This window comes from Salmo salar, chromosome 11, assembly GCF_965601325.2.
Source record: "Salmo salar chromosome 11, fSalSal1, whole genome shotgun sequence".
NCBI lineage: Eukaryota > Metazoa > Chordata > Actinopteri > Salmoniformes > Salmonidae > Salmo > Salmo salar.
In genome coordinates this window covers 107761612-107779945 of record NC_138301.1, presented here as the reverse complement: position 1 = coordinate 107779945, position 18334 = coordinate 107761612, and the positions used below count along the sequence as shown (strand labels likewise).

Sequence of the window (18334 nt, the reverse complement as noted above, 5' to 3'; positions counted from 1 at the left end):
GTGGAGAGGGAAGTTTTGTCCAGCTCAGTAAAGCCTCAAACAATGAAATGGGCTACTTCTATGTGAATTAATGTGAATTAATGAGGAAGCGGAACAAACCTCAATTCAAACTGTTGTTAGAAAATACAACTTGTTAGAAAATAATTTGAATTTGACAAGTTGAAACATAGCCTATAGATAATTAGCAGGCAGCGAGTGTTAACTGCCCTATTGCATAAACATCACATTTTGGAACAGTGAATGCATTCTGACATCACGTGCATAAAACAACTCACGCTGAGGTGACCGTTACCTGCTGACCACACCGCTCGCAACAGCGAGCTAGCTAGCTAAATTGCCATAAATGTTTAATGCTTTTTGACCTGTCCCCAAATTAATGTAATTGAGTTTGTTTTTATATTTCAACCTGCGTGTCCTGATCGCTTCTGGTGTGGGTGAACAAAATCAACGTGCGTGCAATGGCGCACACAGACGTACGCACGTGTTCAGTTTGGTCTGCATGTTAGAGATATTTGGAACTCACATGTGAAAAGGTAAATGTTATTGGGTTAATGTTCATGAACATATTTAATGACATTTTCTCCTGAGCTGTTAATCACAATTTGAAAAGGTCCCTGGCCCCGCCCACAGCCACTCCTCCAACTGACAGAGTGGTTGTTACAATTTTGGGGTTTAGCAACATTTTTATTTTGACATTATAAAGAAAAACCTTTGTAAACAATGGAAGCTATCACACTGTCATATTGATCTGAGCCTTACTGTTGAAAAACCCCTACAGTGTACGACTTTTGGCTGTCGCAGATGCACCTCCCCTGTTGACTTCTGTCTGTAGTCGTCTGTTGTCGTCTTCAGTAGCCTTACAACTTGAACACACCCAACATGTAGGTGCATGTTTTTGCAGAAAGCTCCACCTCTGGCTGGCAGAAAGAACCGGATGAGCAGGAAAGGCAAAGTACAGAGCAGGGCTGTTACTTTCAGTTGTATCGTGTTCACTGATTTATGAAATGTATAAAAAGGACTTAAAAAGAATTTCAAATCAAGATTCGAAACAACAACTACTAATACAAAACAAGTGGGATCACTAACAGTATATCATTTTATTTGGACTTCACTGCTGTAAGTTTCTAAAGGGAAAGTTAATCTTGTTCTCGGAAGCCATTACAGAGGAGAGACTAGAGTGATAACACCATGGCTTCGAAAGCTAAAGAGCTTCTCTCTTGGTCTGCAAGCTCTGTGGTACCTGGAGGAGGAATCACAGCTGCCAGGCTGTTCCATATCATGAGGGACCAGACAGTGACTGTCATCATCATGGACAACCGTAGCTGCAGGGACTTTGAGGAGTCCCATATCTATGTCCCCACACAGATCTGCATCAGCGTCCCTGAGGAGGCTATCAACCCTGGGATCACTGTGAACCAGATCAAGGCCAGGCTGCCGGAAGCATCCAGAGAACAGTCGAAGAGAAAGGGGTTCGTAGACTACATCATATTACTGGACTGGTTCAGTTGTGTCACTGACCTCAGACTGGGGACCACACTCAAGAGCCTCAAAGACGCTCTCTTCAAGTGGGACAGCACCACAGATCTCCACAGAGAGCCCCTGGTTCTGGAGGGAGGCTATGAGAACTGGTTGCTTGTCTACCCCATGTACACAACCAACGCCAAAGTCAGACCCCCCCGACAACACGCCCTCAACACCCTCCCTCAGCTGAACTTCTGCTACCCCTCTCTGAAGGAGCTGAAGGCTTCAGCCCCCCCTCTACCCGCCCAAAAGCCTAAGAGTGAACTGCAGGCTTCGCCAGCTGCCCTGCAGCAGGAGCCGCAGCCCAAAGTAAGGGATGAGGACACACTTTTTTGTGTAGCAGGCCTGCCTGATGGCTGGATGAAGTTCCTGTACACGGTGACAGGTACCTATCGCTACTACCACGCCCCAACCAACAAAGTTCACCTCTACCCCCCTGGGGCAAGCATACCCCAGGCCCAAATACAAGCAGCCCCCCCAGCCCAACCTGTCCCTGCCAAGACCACTAAGCCCAGTCATGACGTGTATGCCAAGATGGAGATCGCCAAGCTGTCGGCAGCTAAGATCCGTAACCTAGACCCTGTACATGGAGGGATGGGTGCCATGCTGACAGGACTGTGTGACATAAGCAACTGTTACATGAACTGCATCCTGCAGTGCCTGTGTAACACCCCAGCCATGGCTGAGTACTTCACCAAGAACTACTACCAGGAAGATATTAACAGGACTAATATCCTGGGCCATAAGGGGGAAGTAGTAGAGGAGTTTGGGGTGATAATGAAGGCTATGTGGTCTGGCCTGTATAAGTCTATCAGGCCCAGGGACTTTAAGTTTACCATCGGAAAGGTTTGCGAAATGTTTGCTGGCAACGAACCGCAGGATGCAAGGGATTTTATGCATGTCCTCCTAGATGGGCTACACGAGGACCTCAATAAGACTGACACTAGTAAACCGTACCAATGGGAAGTGAATGACCACCACCTGGATGACCAAAGGGCAGCCAACCTGGCCTGGAACAGATACAAGCTGCGGAATGACTCCATCATCGTAGCTCTGTTCCATGGCCAGTGGAAGATCACTGTCCAGTGTCTCACCTGTCAACACAAGACACGAAAGTACGATATCTTCAATTACCACAACCTGCCACTGGCTTCATCTAAAGAGTGCTCCCTACAAGACTGTCTGAAGCTGTTCAGTAGAGAGGAGAAGCAAGATAACCATGTGTTCTGCAGTCACTGCAAAGCCCGGAGATCTGGAAGTTCCCGCCCATCCTTGTGGTTTACTTAATGCGATTGACCGTCAATGGCAGAAGGATTCAGAAACTCCAGACCAACGTTGACTTCCCTCTGGAGAACCTGGACCTGACCCAGTATGTCATTGGTCCAAAACAGAGGCTCAAGAAATACAACCTGTTTGCAGTCTCTAATCACTATGGGGGTCTGCGTGGTTACTACACAGCCTTCTGTAAGAACGCCATCAAACAGCAGTGTTACAAGTTTGAAGACAAGGATGTTTCAGACATCTCCACCTCCTCAGTCAAGTCCTCTGCCGCCTGCATCTTATTCTATTCCTCTCTGTGAGGGGCGGAAGGACACACAGGGGATTTTGTACAGTACGTGTGTGTGTGTGTGTGTGTGTGTGTGAGATCTGGTCCGAAGCGTCCGCTAGACAGTGGCGACCTGTCATTCAGGGTAGGTGGGGCAGAATTTTTTGTTGTGGTTGTTCCCTGTTTTGCATGTTATTTTGGCATTAATACGTGTCACATATCAGTTTGAAAACAATGTCATTCTCTTTTGCTTTCTTGAGTAAGGCAGCTCGAAAATGCAGGTGTTTCAGCCTAGCTCAGTGCTTTCTGTGGTGGTGGGGCAGCCAGTGGAAAATACGGAGCGTAGGGATTGGTAATGTTATCTAGTTGTGCCGTGATTGGCTCAGTGTTCTGTCACTCATGGGAACACTACGTCACCGCAAAATCTATGGGAAGAGCTAGAAAAATTCAAGCCTCTTGGGTGCTGCCATAGAGTTACATTAGAAGTGCCCATCCAAGACGGCTCAAGGTCATTGTTATATCAACAGTAGCTTTGATTGGACTGATCTTGTCAACATCATACTTTCAAAATCTTAGCTAGTGTGAGGGGATTTTCTGTTAAACCTTATTAATGCTTGTGTACTAAAATATCCTTCTTTAAGCCTAGGCATTGGGCTCGAGATTTGTGTGTGTGCATTAGTATAGGCCTGTTCTAACTTTTCTGTGTGTAGTATGACCCCACGATGTCTGAGAGCTCAGCCAAGACCTGACAGAAACTAACTGGTTCCTCTCAGCTTAACTGGAGGCAGAGCAATGTGTTATATCCTGCACACCAGCGATAAGGCTGTTGTTCTGTTTGGAGCCTGTTTCTGGGCGAAAGGTTCATGCTTGTGTGTGTGTGTAGGGGTAGGACCATACATCATCTGAGCTGACAGTCAAAGGTGCTTGCTTGCCCAACTTGGGGAACCGTTGAGCTACTGTTAGAGGAAGAATGTCTTGAGTGACTTCCTGTCACTTTGGCACCTATTGTCCTCACTCAGTTGCGACAGAACGAGACAACCTTTTCATTATAGCCTGTACCCCGTAACCCAGTTTCGTCTCTCCCCACACACACATACACATACATAAGATCACGTGTTTTGCAGATGCTTGTATAAGATAGCTTGACTATATAAGGCTTCTGTACTCTTTGTGCGTGGGCTCTCACTCCATTCACTTTGTGTGTTGTGTGAACAACTCCCTTATTGCAATACGTTTATTAATAAAAGTAATACCTTGATTGATTATTGACTTTGCCTCTCCTCATTATTAATTAAAGGTAGAATTTCCACCACACTAGCAAGCTAGACAAGCAGTCATCATCATGAATCACATCGAAAATATACTGGCAAATCCTTTTCAACCCTTGTCATATGAAGAGAAATTATAGATAAAACGTATTGGTGCTCATCGGCCATTGGACATAAACATTACACAACAGGTTGGAAATCACAAATTCAACCATGAGTGGTTTGGAAGGAATCATTGGCTAACTGCAAGCGTTACAGAGCTATCACTAGCCTGCTATTCAGTGTAGTGGGGGTTGTGGTCCAAGTCTGGGTTTAAGTGTCTCTTTTCCAAGATGAAAAGGATAAACATTCAACACCATGGGCTAGGAAAGGTTGAATACATTGGCCATGCAGTCAATCCAGCATGATTTTTGCTGTGTTCAAAACAACTGAAAACTCGGAACAGGGAAATCTCAGACTTCAGTGAGTTCAAGACAACTGGGAACTCTGAAAAAAATTTGCTCCGACTGGGAAAATACATTTTGAACGGTCATCCAACTCAGAATTCCAAGTCGGGAACTCGGGCCTATTTCTAAAGCTCCGACCTGAAGATCACTGACGTCATGATTCAACCTTGTTTTTTTACGAGTTCCGAGTTGTCTTGAAAGCACCATAAATCCAGAGAATGCCAGACTTTGATGACAGTTTGATGAATAAATGTGCCCACAAGAAGGACCACTGTGCCACCTTCCTGTTCAAGGGAGCGCCGCACAACAAGGTGAGTCCAAAAATGTATTTTATGCTGCTTTATAAATTATGTAATATGCCAAGGAGATATGTATACAGTAGCTAAGAAAGTAATACCAAGTGTATTTTGTGTAGTAAGCTGTTTTTAGCCCATGTGCCTCACCCTAATAATTTGCTCCCTTTCCCCCTCATAACTTAGCCTACTGTTCTGACTTGGTGGTGCACATGTAGCCTTTAGCCTGTTTTAGAGAAATTAAATCATCAAAGAGCTTTCGTTGTCTGCTCATTGCCCCATTTATTTATCATATGGTTCTGACTTAGTATACAGGAAGAATACTGTAAGAATGGCCCATGTTCTGAATTCTGTCACTGTACATTTCAAAAGTGCTGAACAAATAGTTATATTGACCACGTCCGTCCTAGCTCGCTCATTAATGTCTTAATCGAAATTACAGATAGCCTCTTATCCGCTCGTCGTCCCGTTTTGCCATAATTTGTACATCCCAATTGTCATTGGAAACTACATTTGTTTAAAGCACTATCAGCAATGTTTTTTTTAAAGGCAGTAAATGAGGCTGAATGAACTGTTTCGCTGCCAGACAAGGCTCCGCTGATAGCCAGGTGTAGCAGTGGTAAGGATTCACTCCATGGTGCTGAAAAGAAAGTCCTGGTCTTGGAACAACTTTATTTAGGCTTGTGTAACAGTTTGTGAGCACTGTTTGTCACCATTATAGTGCAATGAATGTATTGTTTAGTGTTGTGTTGGGTAGTGGCTTTGCTGGGATGCATCTAAAAAAAAAAATTCTACCAAGTTTTCCCCACCAAGATTTACATGCTAATATCGCTACTGCTCCCAGTCATTGCGCTAACGCTAGTTAGCATTGGCTTGCGAAACGACCACTAACTTCCTTCATAATGCACACAGAGAAATACAAATGGTGTCCACAAGTTAATCTGACTCTAGGTAAGTAGAACAAGAGATTCTTAAATGCAAGAATCTCGTAGTATCCTTTTAAATAAAGATATCCTATGAATTAACCTACTTTCCCTTTTGTAATTCCTTTTTTTAAGGTTCAATGGCAGTAACAAACAATTCTGATCTCAATGTTTTACCGTAAACCTATGTTTCACAATTTGCTGTGTGGTTCTTATCATTTGTTTATATAAATGTAATGATAAATGTGCAGTGATAAGATTTATGTGCAGTGATAACATTTAGCAATGCTATGTGCGAGGACAGGGTGACCAAATGAATGTGCGATGGTAGGCCTTTCCCGGCAGCAAACAAATGCTACAAAAAAGGCCATAGAACAAAAAGACCTATGGAATAAGTGGATGAATGGATTTTATGAGCAGTGCAAACAATACACAGAAAAGTTCAACATGATATCTGATATGTGCCGGCATGATGTTATTGAGAGATAAACATGAATGAAATGAGTCCTGGTGCTTCAGACATCTTGCTCTATACCAGTGGTCAACAATCGGTCGATCGCGATCGACTTGTTGATCTCCAAGGCATTTCTAGTCGATAGCCAAACATTTCTGTAAAAACCCAACAATAAAGCCTTGTTCCTATTTTTTTTATTGGTCTCGGGCTGTTGGTGATAGGTGCAGCCAATTCAGCTGCCCTGCGCGCCAGGAAGGCACACTGTTGCCATTTCATGTGTCTGAAGGTACAAACTCTGCCTTCCCGGTGGGCCTGGAGAGGAAATCAAGTGCGCTATGCCAGTGCTGGCCAATCAGAGTGCTCAGATGACCGAGTCACATTTACATACATTTACATTTCTCATTTAGCAGACGCTCTTATCCAGAGCGACTTACAGTAGTGAATGCATACATTTCATTTCATGCATTTTTTGTATTTTTATAAAAAGCTTTCAAATGAAACAAGCAATTTTACACACGGTAAAAAGTAGTTATCTTGACAATACTGCGTTCCAAAAGAGTAGCAGATTTTAACATTAAACATGTTTGGCTTTACCTTAGGCAGTAAGAGTCTGCAGTAACATAGCAGGCATAAAATAAAGCTACAGTAAAATTTATACTGTGAGATTTCAAAACATTTAAAACCATGACTAGAGAGAGACTGTCAACGAATACAGCAAAGAGCTGCTGTTTTTATGAGTGAGTTCATGATTAAGTTCTTACTCAGCACTGCCAACACTTTGTATTCAACACTTTTATAACATATTAGTCTGCTGCTGTTGTTGTGCTTACCCTGAAACCCCAGTGACCTCAACTGTTTGCATGTACATGAATCTTAATTCCAGTGTACAACCAGGGATAACTGTTGTCCTGGAATAATTTAGCCTGGCCATGTAGGGTCAAAGTCGATGGGTCAAAGGCAACAGAGTCGATGAAGCTTGATTTTAAGATAAACGGTCACAGCTGCAAAACCCTACAAAGGATCCATAGGGCTCTTATGTAGCTTTGCAACGATGAGTTTGTGAATGTTTTTCATGCAGGTGCGTGTGATTGGCTATGTGCCTTTGTAAGTGTGAGGAGAAAATGGTTGTGGCTGTGAAAATATAAGTGAGATACAACTCATGTCACTTCTATCACATAGTCCCTGTATTTTATGAGCACTAATCTCTTGTGGACAGACATAATTATGCAAGATTTTAGTTTTGGGTTAACCAAGATTATATGAGCACTAATGTCCTGATGCTTTCAAGTAATTCGCTCCAACTACTACTTCATGTGTTGTCACTGTTCATGTGATGGTCACAGAGGAAATGTGATCACTCAAGAGGAGGCTGGTGAGAGGAGCTATAGGGAGGAAGGGCTGGAATGGAATCAATGGAATGGTACCAAACATAAAACACATGGAAATGAGTTTGACTCCGTTCCATGAATTCCATTCCAGCCATTACAATTATCCCGTTCTCCAATAGCTCCTCCCACCAGCCTTCTCTGTGATCACTATACTCCTGAGCCATGCACACAGTGTTTATTACTTACTGGCCAGTGCAGTCAGAACAAAAGCAGGAAAGGAAGTTCTCTGTAGGGTCATCAAAGGTCCCCTTTCTGCTGACACAGAGGTCACGCAAGCATATTTTCATTAGTTCTTCATCCAGACAGCTTGTCATCTCCTTAGATACACTTTTGATCCGATGTTTTCATATATGATAGGGTAAAAGGAAGTTAACAGTATTTCCTGGTAAAAATCTGCATTACAGTTACTAAGCAATGAGGGAACTTAATTATGTCCTTCAGAGGACCAGGACCAGAGCAACCTGACTTGTCAAACATCCCCTTTCATTTGATGTATCAGTTGTCACCATTGGGATGTGTTCCCTCCACAGTATGAGGCCATGATAAACATGCATGCGTTGACCTCACTTAACAATTGGCAGCCTGCAGTCTCATTCTCTGTGAGCATGGCCAAGCAACAAATAAGGAGTCAGGAAAATCAACAACTTGACCCAGTTATCTTTAATACATATATTAAAACGTTAGTCTGAAAATATAGGTTACCATAACAGTATACTCATGGCAAATATCAAACAGGGCGATATTAACTAATCAAATAGTATTTTTGACAGAATTTACACTAATTCCCCCCCCCCAAAATCCAACCATACCAAAGTTTGCCATAGTCATATTGTTTATAGGTTTGGCCACATCAGCCTGCGTGACTCTGACTCTGTGAGGATATTGATGTAGCCATGTGTCCATAATCAGCTGTGACCATTGACCTTTGCTTGCTCCAGTACTGTGAGAAGTACGGTATCTCCTCAATCGCTAGTTCATTATGACATGTTGCCACGTCCTGTTATGTAAGGTCCTGGTGCGCTACTACCTGGTATGTCCTGGATATGTGCACCTCTTTCAGAGTCATCTGATCCAGAGGAATCAACTCTTCTGGTGTTTGGTCGGACAGGACCTCTTCATGTGTTTGTAGATGATGAAGTCCTACTTCTTCATCATCTCCTGATGTACATGGTCCTGGCATCTCATCTTGGGCATATGATATTGTTGCATCAAGTTCTTGTGAATAACTTCCAAGTATAGGGCCACCATTTCCTGGTTCATCACTCTCTGGTATGTGTGACTGTGGTTCATCATTGCCTGGTGTTTGTGGTTCGATTGTGTCACCATCTAGCTCCTCACTCAGATGCGATTGTGATCGTGGTGAACAACGTCCTGCTGTCTCTGGTACATCGCTTGCCAATTCATCCGGTCTTGCAGTATATGGCTGTGTTATGTCACCATCGAGTGTATGTGGTCCAGATATGTACAATCCTTGGCTATGTGGTCTATGTTCCTTTGTTCCTGTTTCATCCAGACCTGCTCCATTTTGTTGATGTAGAGTTGCACCAATCATGATTATTGCTGTATCTACAACACAAGAACACGTTCAGAATATATTGCAAGTGAACTGACAAAATATAGGTTCTGTACTTGTGAACAATTTCACACTAATGCAATTTGGGGAGACGACATGCGCTGCACATTTCCCTGAATATGGACTACCTAACTAAGTGTATAACTTTTGCGCAAAACGCACAGGCCTTGTTTATGGCTCTCACAGGGATTGATATCAAAATGTCAATTATAACACACAATATATAGCCTATATTGTTCCTTATTCTAGAAGTGAAGGGGTCAAATTGAGATTGTTTGTTCATTGTTGTAATAAGATTGTCCTAAGAAATGATGACAAGTCAGCAAAACAATTATTTAATACCCTTTTACAACACCGATCTATAACTTCTTTTAGATGACATCACATCAAGTCCATATCTTTTCTACATGTGACACGTGGGCTTAAATCTCTATGACAGGCCTTCATGTGCTCTTCTCAACATTTATCAGACCTACATCTTGGAAATAGTCTTAGAATGGCCCATAAAAAACGTCTTCATGCAAAGATGCAATAACTTTTATTACATCTCTTAACAGTCTACTTGGGAATACTTTGTACGTCTAAGATAAGAGTTGAATTCAACTGAGGCGGATAAAAAAAAGTCCATCTTCTAATACGCTTAATAAAAAGTCCATCTTCTAATACGCTTAAAGTGTGTTAGTCATAAAAGTAGCAGTGAAGTCAGGTACCAAAATTAGTCTCAGACATATTTTCACCAGCGAATGCCATAGTCTCCATACCCCACTAGTGAATTTAGCATCTATACTCTAAATGCTTTACGTAATTAATATTAGGAATGCTGATGGTGACATCTACATACTCAAATGACACATAGGTAAGACATATGCTGAAGCATGTGTTTTATTTAAAGATGGATGCAATACTATCTAATTATTATATATCTAAGTATAATGATCTTTGCCGTAGTACTGTATTACAACCTCTACTATCTCACCATCTGGCTAAAATGCATGGCATCAATACATTTCTTTACAGTGCTGTTTTATATAGTTTAAGTAGGCGGTGTTCTTCTCAGTCCTTTAACACAGACTGTTTATACAAGCCTGCCATTTTAAGCTACAGTTGTGATAAAGCTGCGGCTGTCAGATGGCAGCTCCATTGAACTATTTTACACATCAGTGTACTTATTTAAACACTTCATTTGTTTGTTATCATCAGTATAAGGACAAAATACAATAAACCTTGACGATTAGCATTTGTGAAACATTATCTTCTAACTGGAGAAATGATATAAAAATTCACCTCAAGAGTGAACTGAGTTTCGAGTTTAGATCGATTAAAAAACAGAATTAAATAGATTACACCTTCAAACTAAGTGAGAAGTTATTAACTTTCCTATTTCTCTGTTTCAGGTCATTTTAAGATAAATGTAGGCCTATGCTGATTTATATCCTACTACCATAAAGATGAAATGACTCACTACAAAAACTAAACCAAAAACTCTGCATGACACAACTCCTCCTCAATACCAATCAGGAAAACAGCCATTATGAGTATGCGAGCATTGGGAGGCTGGAAACACGGTCCTGGGCCTGGATTGAATAAGCACCATGGCTATGCTAGATATCTGGGATATCCACCAAGAGCGCTGATTAAAGTTAGGATAGAAACAGTGCTTGTTGCTACCGCCTACCAAGCCTTTCTCAATGGAATTTTACATTGTTCCAGGTCCAGTCACTCATATCGCGACTTGTAATAGTCTTTGTAATCACTTTAACTAGACCATATCAGTCTCTAACACAGGCTGCAGCTGTAACTAGGCCCGGGCCTACATTACATGTGTGAGCATATGCCAGGGAATGCTTGTTCAAGATATGTCAGGTCATTGGATTCGTTCGTTGCGTTTCCAACTTAAACACAGCAATTCCTAAAGCCATAACATATGTAATATATTGTCATTATGTAGTAATTGTGAATACAGCAAACTCCTCTAATTCAACTGGCCTAGGTTGTGTTTACCTTGTCTGCTACAGTTAAGCTGAAGAGCTAATGAACTAGACTAGGGACCCTCCTGAGAAAGACTGAAGCTCTGAACTCATTCAACCCCCTTTAAAACGCCTGCGCTAATCCCAATAAAACATAGCCATTATAAATATACAATTCATAAATTGCTTTGTGTGAAATATGCAACCCTCTAGCCCCATCCATTTAAACTCAAAAGTCTAATGTGTTGGCCTATCGACAAGCTGGCTGGTTCTTCTTTCGCCTCTGTTTGTTGTTCCGAATGATCCAGCCACAGTTCTGCTGGTACCCAACTAATCCAAGCTGTGAACCCACTCCTCAGCCGGTCCACAAGCCAGTAAACGTTACGGTTCAATCTCAAAAAAGTTGGAACAGACATAAGAGAGAGGGAGAAAAAGAGAGAGAGATAGGGAGGGAGGGAGAACGAGAAAAAGGCAGCAAGAAAAGTGAGGGACTTTCAGGGGCAGCTGTGTTTTATTAACCCAGTCATAATGCCCCTAAAAATCCTTATTGCTCTTGCAATGGTCAACAGAATCTCCTATAAGAACAAGTCTCTATGTTATGAGCGACGCACTCATACGGACATATTACAAGCTCTATGATGGCTCCCTGTGGCTCAGTTGGTAGAGCATGGTGTTTGCAATGCCAGGGTTGTGGGTTCGATTCCCACGGGGGGCCAGTACAGAGAAAAAAACGAAAAATGTATGAGATGAAATGTATGCATTCACTACTGTAAGTTGCTCTGGGTAAGAGCATCTGCTAAATGACTAAAATGTAAATGTAAACAAGAATACCGAACACAGTCATCCTCCTCAAGAACGGTTTAAAACAAGCTGACTGTTATTACCCTCTAGTCCAGGGCTGTCAAACTCATTACACGGAGGGCCTAGTGTCTGCGGGTTTTTGTTTTTTCCTTTCAATTAAGACATAGGCAACCAGGTGAGGGGAGTTCTTTACTAATTAGTGACCTTAATTCATCAATCAAGTAAAAGGGAGGAGCGAAAACCCGCAGAGCCTCAGCGGAATGAGTTTGACACATGTGCTCTAGTCCAACTCTGGACCTCGAAGCCAGTTCCACTGCTTTTTTTTATTTATCTCTCTAATCAGGGATTTTGACCAGGGACACCAGGTGGGGGTAATTAATTATCAGGTTGAACAGAGAACCAGGAGGCTCCAGTAAGAGTTGAATACCCCTGCGCTATGGTTACCTGCATGTGAGGGTCTCATTATAGGCAATGGTCGTCCATCTTTCCAATTATATGTTGTTTGCTTTCCTACAGGACAGATAAGTGAAAATACAATCAGGTGTACAGCTATGTGTTTTGGATAGTATAATTATGAAAAATATATTTAGAGGTCTGTAGTCACTTACCTCTGTGCCTTAGATACCTTGGAAGGGCCACAGAAACTGTAAAGACAAAAAAGGCGACAGAGGCTACTGTGCCCAGCCATGACCTCTCACTGTTCTGCTCATCCTCTACTGTGAAACAGACATTGTGATTCCTCATTAACTATCTGCTTGTCTTGGTGTCTTTGTAGTAATATACTCTATATGAATAGTATAAAGAACATATACATATCAATTTAATGAATGTGCACCTACCTATTGGAGTAACTGTGATGTTGACCTGGGTTTGGACCATGTGTCTGCTCTGGAAGCCTGTGAATGTACAGGTGTAAGTTCCTGAGTGTTCCTGATTCTCTGGGTTGTGAAGAAGGAGGGATCCGTTGCCCATCAGAACCTGGTCCTGCTCCAGTCCAGCCCGGCCCTCCCAGAGGTTGGAGGTCCGTCTGGTTCTGCTGTCGTAGCTGAGGATGACTGTGGGATCATTGGTTCTGGTGAAGGTCCAGGTGAGGGAGAAGTTCTGGAGGTTCTCTGGAGCGATGCAGGGTATGGACAGCTCTCGTCCCGCCTCTCCAATCAATTCCACTGCAAGATTAAACATGTCACAAGTCATGAGTCAATCAATGATGTAGTGGTAAAAAAAGGTGGGTAAACAATGATCGTTGTTCGTGGTGAGTAAAGTAGCGCTCCTTATACTTTCACTTCATTTTTGCACAAAAGGTGGGTCAACGCTCGTATCAAAAAAGGTGGCTAAACAGTGTTTAAGGGATTTTACCCTCCACTACACAACTGGTGTCCCCTTTGTCAACAACTTTATAAAATTCAACCATATGGAAGTGATTCTAAGCTGGTAACCCACTTTTATGATGTACATATTTTACATGCCTTTAAATCTCCGGACAGGTTGGTTTTCTCTAGAGACACTAAAAGAACAGACTGACCAGTATTTAGGGGTTCACATCAAAGCTATAGTTATTGTCTGAATTATTATTACAAATAAATCCTTGTCATGGTCAAGCACACACAAAGTGTTCAAAACATTAGGATCACCTGCTCTTTCCATGACATAGACTGACCAGGGGATTCCAGGTGAGAACCTATGATCCCTTATTGATGTCACTTGTTAAATCCACTTCAATCAGTGTAGATGAAGGGGAGGAGACAAGTTAAAGAAGGATTTTTAAGCCTTGAAATAATTGAGACATGGATTGTGCATGTGTGCCATTCAGAGGGTGAATGGGCAAGACAAAATATGTAAGTGCCTTTGAACGGGGTATGGTAGTATGTGCAAGGCACACCGGTTTGAGTGTGTCAAGAACCGCAACACAGCTGGGTTTTTCATGTTTAACATTTTCCCGTGTGTATCAAGAATGGTTCACCTCCCAAAGAACACCCAGCCAACTTGACACAACTGTGGGAAGCACTGGAGTTAACATAGGCCAGTGTCCCTGTTGAATGCTTTCGACACCTTGTAGAGTACATGACCCAACGAATTGAGGCTGTTCTGAGGGCAAAAGGGGTTGCAACTCAATAATAGGAAGGTGTTCCTATTGTTTTGCACACGCAGCGTAGATTGGTAACTTTTTTTCTAATTTGGCACACAGAAACTAGATGCCATAACTTCGTAAAAAAAAAATAGCACCCATTGGCCGATGAGGGGTACTGTTGTAAACTCTCATATGCGTTGCCCTGTTTGACCTAGAGTATGTAGGTGTCTTTCCCTCAAGGACCCATAAGGTGCGGCAGGATAGATTTTCCTCCATCTTCGGTATGTAGGCCAATGGTGCATCTTTTAACTTAGTTTGAGAAAAACAAAGGGATGGCTCAGTTATTGATAAATCAGTGAATCAGATTTGACATGTCCATTTAAATCCACTCCACAATAGCCTATCAACTTGAAATGTTTTAGGGTCGTCAAAGACATTCGCATTATGAACCATGTTAAGTTTGGCATTGATATCTTTAAAAAAGAAAGACACTTAATTGACTTTTTTGACAATGTAATGTTAATGCCTAAAATAATCATAAAAAATCTTAATCTCATGGACTTTACATTTTGTAATTGGACTCATCACAATAGTCCCTAAAGAGTTTGAGAAAATAATGTTGATGCATTTAAAGATGGCCACACTATACCAGTAGATGCATATTAGCACATACGCTAATATGCAGAAATATGCTAAAAATACTTAAAACATCTTCTTCTCATGAACCATAGGACCAAATGACACCAAATGGCCCATGGTACGTCTTAACTTACTTTGAGAACAGCTAAGGGATTGGTCAAAAGATGGCTGAGGTATTGACAAATTAAATAAATCTGATTTTATGTGTCCATTTAATGTACAGTGCCTGCTTTGTTATCGAATTGATCTTGTGTCCTTTCTGTCATCCTGTGAATCCTGTTCATTGCTGCTCACAGCTATATTTCCTAGTTCCTATTCCAAGGAGCATCTCAAATACAAGCTCAGTCAGTTCTTTGTAAAATGCATTTTAGATTATATCTAGGAGACAACAGCTAGTTCACTGTGAATTTCTGAGAGACCTGGTTTTATAAACATAACACTGCATCCAAGGATGTTGATCCATACCTTGCTGCCTCAGAGAGACTGTCCACACCTGGGCCTTGTCTGCAGAGATGACAGAGCAGAAGTAGGCGTGGTCAGAGACATTACCCAAGATCCTCACTGTGCTCTCCACTGTGTACAGACCCTTGGAGTCTGGGGTTTTGATGGTGGAGTTCTGTAGTGTTTCTGGACCAGATGGTGGGTCTGTATTCCATGCCACCTGAGGTGCAGGATAGATGTTCTGAGATGAACAGGAGACCACCTCCGCAGTCATCTCCATTCTCACTGACTGGATGAGAGCTGCAAAAGAGAAAACATTGTTCTTGATAGTGTTGAATAAAGAATTAAGCTTTAGTTTTTTTTCAAAGATTGATAACATTAATTTACTAGCCCTCTAGAAGGAGTTTACATGTCCAATCATGGCATATCATTGTATATCAGTAATGGTCCTACTGATCTAGTGATGCTTGCATTTTTGTATGACAACTTCGGCTTTCATAGATATATGACATAGTGGAGAATGGGGTTAGTTGAGCCACCCATTGTTTCTAGGAAACCATACACACAATTAATAATTTGACCAAATATTTAGGGAGAGGTCATCATTTCATGGAGTCTGTGAAGTAAAAAAAAAACACATGGAAAAAGTGGTCAAATGAAAGATCAAATGAATGTATTGTGTTAGACGTTTCATGATGCTTGTATCTAAAACTAAAGTAGATCATTTGAATATTGTTCTATACATCAGTTGGGGTATCTATAAGCTTCAAAATGAGGTCATAAACTTATCATGAAAGAGCATTCTTGTAGCAGTGTGGGGTAATGAAATCTAAATGTTTGCCTTGGGCTAAGTTGAGCCAATGATTGAACCAATGGCAAATTGATCAAATTGAAGTGTTTTCTTCCCAGGCGTAATGCAAGGCATTATCGCTGGGAAATGAGGTAACACCAGGGACTGGCCAATGTTAGTGTTTAAAAAAAATCAAAAGTGTTTGTTAGGTGTTAAGCCTGTGTTAAAGGCCCAGTGCAGTAAAAAAAAACGTGATTTTTCTGTGTTTTGTGTGTTTGTTAGGTGTATGTAGAACAAACATGGTGTGCCCTGTAGACTACTGCAGACAGGGCCCAGTCAAGTGTTACAGTGGAAAATAGACTGCTTTGTTCCCCCCTGCAGTCACGACCATGTTTCCACAGGGACTGTGGCTTGGTCATGTGATAGGCCCGTAGGGGGTAGTGGGGTAAGTTAGGCCACTTTTTACATTCAGCGTCACTCCATTAAGGGAAATAAAGTATTATTTCTAACAAGGATATCTACATATATATTTCAGGATTAAAGGGCACTAACAAACATGGTCCTCCAAAACTGTGTTATGTTCAATAGTAGGCCTAAGCTTATATTAAACACTACAGATTAACCACACTCCTTTCGGCTCTCCTACAGAGGTTGATATTGTTGCACAACAAATAAACGGACACAGTTAACATAGGGACAGTGAGACAGGGGTAGGCATGGCGAACAAAGCCTACCAACGTTTTAACTCTTTACAAATGTCTGGACAGGATTTGAAATCTGGAATCATACTGATGAATAGAAAGTGGTGTGTGTGAACTGTCCATTGAGAAATGTTGCATGGAAGAGGAATAAACTAGGAGACAATAGGGAGATTTTTCACTGACCTTTCACCCCCAGGTTGACAAAGGTCTCCTGGTTCCTCTTTCTGGTGCTGGTGTAGCACTTGTATCTTCCCTTGTCCTGAACTTTTATCCTTTTCAGGAGGAGCGATGCATTGCCATGGGCGATCTGGGAGTTGAACAAGCATGTCCTTCCATTGAAGTGCTTATTCTGCAGTCCATACTGGTCCTTGTTGTAATAGTAGCTGTGAACAGGGATCTGCTGTTTGTACCAGTGGATGACCACGGCACCAGTAGGTTTAAAGCTACAGGGAAGCATGCAGTCCTCATGGAATAAACAAGTCACATAAGCCTCTGAAAAGAAATGTTTGAAAATTAGAAAGTAGTGGTTTCGAAGAACACTTACAGTATACCTCAGCATCCATGGATGAGGAGAACATATCCAAACAGTAAGATGACCAGAATATCAGAATGTTGATTAAAGTAAAATACATGCGATTGACTGGCCTTTTCAGAATATTACAGCATATTTAGTGTTCTAACTTCTAAACTATCAATGGCCAGCAGCAAATACCCAAAGATGTTTTCCACCCAAACAAATCCTGTATCTTGTGTTATTTAACATGCAGTCTCTTCTCACAGCAGAGACTTGACAAAATGTATATGAATCTACGTACAAGTATAATCAGATGCGGAATAAAAGTCCATGACAGCATATTACCATCTATCGATCGTTTGTTTCTCTGGTGATGTTCAATAAATAAATTCAGGAAGGTTAGATGAACAAGTAACTACATTTAGTTTCTTGCTATTACCTGAATCGTCGTTCCCAAATAAATATCTCTTATCTTTGCTGCCGTTAGGACATTCTATGGATCACCAAATGGATAAGTAAAATGTGCTCTAAAACAAGAGATACACATACTGTAGAGCCTCAATAACAGCACCTCCTTAGAGCTTAGTTACTCCCTGAAATATATTTATATATATATATATATATAGAGAGAGAGAGAGAGAGAGAGACAGAGGAGGTCACGTCATACTGTACCTTTGGAGTCAGTCATAGACAATGTCCACAGAAAGATCAGGAGCACAGTGGCCGATCCATGTGTCAGTGCCATCGCAGAGGGTCTGTGTTCAGATCTTAGTCTGTATCTGTTAGTATTGTGTGTGTGTGTGTGTGTGTGTGTGTGTGTGTGTGTGTGTGTAATGAGCTGTGTCTGTGTGAATCCATGTCAAAGTGGCTGTTACATTGATGAAACAAGGACATATTAACCAAGCAAGTAAAACTTTAACCTGCCTGACCATGAGTAGTCATTAGGTTAGTCTGATTAATCAGGCTTCAATACATAATTAATTGGTATATACAGCCTGAAA

General features: G+C 41.6%; 1 protein-coding gene and 1 pseudogene across 1 annotated transcript; one reads left to right on the top strand and one right to left on the bottom strand.

The window, feature by feature from the left end:
- Window positions 1–858: 858 nt before the first annotated feature.
- LOC106563571 (ubiquitin carboxyl-terminal hydrolase 8 pseudogene) lies at window positions 859–4330 on the top strand (annotated as a pseudogene).
- Window positions 4331–8490: 4160 nt separating this feature from the next.
- Window positions 8491–18293, bottom strand: LOC145859251 (uncharacterized). The gene is made up of 6 exons (XM_082958248.1): window positions 17003–18293; window positions 15353–15628; window positions 13020–13346; window positions 12789–12896; window positions 12625–12690; window positions 8491–9405 (listed from the first exon to the last, which is right to left on the bottom strand). The coding sequence occupies exons 1-6, from the start codon at window positions 17376–17378 to the stop codon at window positions 8840–8842; spliced, it is 1719 nt and encodes a 572-aa protein (XP_082814374.1). The 5' UTR covers window positions 17379–18293; the 3' UTR covers window positions 8491–8839.
- Between the last annotated feature and the right edge of the window lie 41 nt (window positions 18294–18334).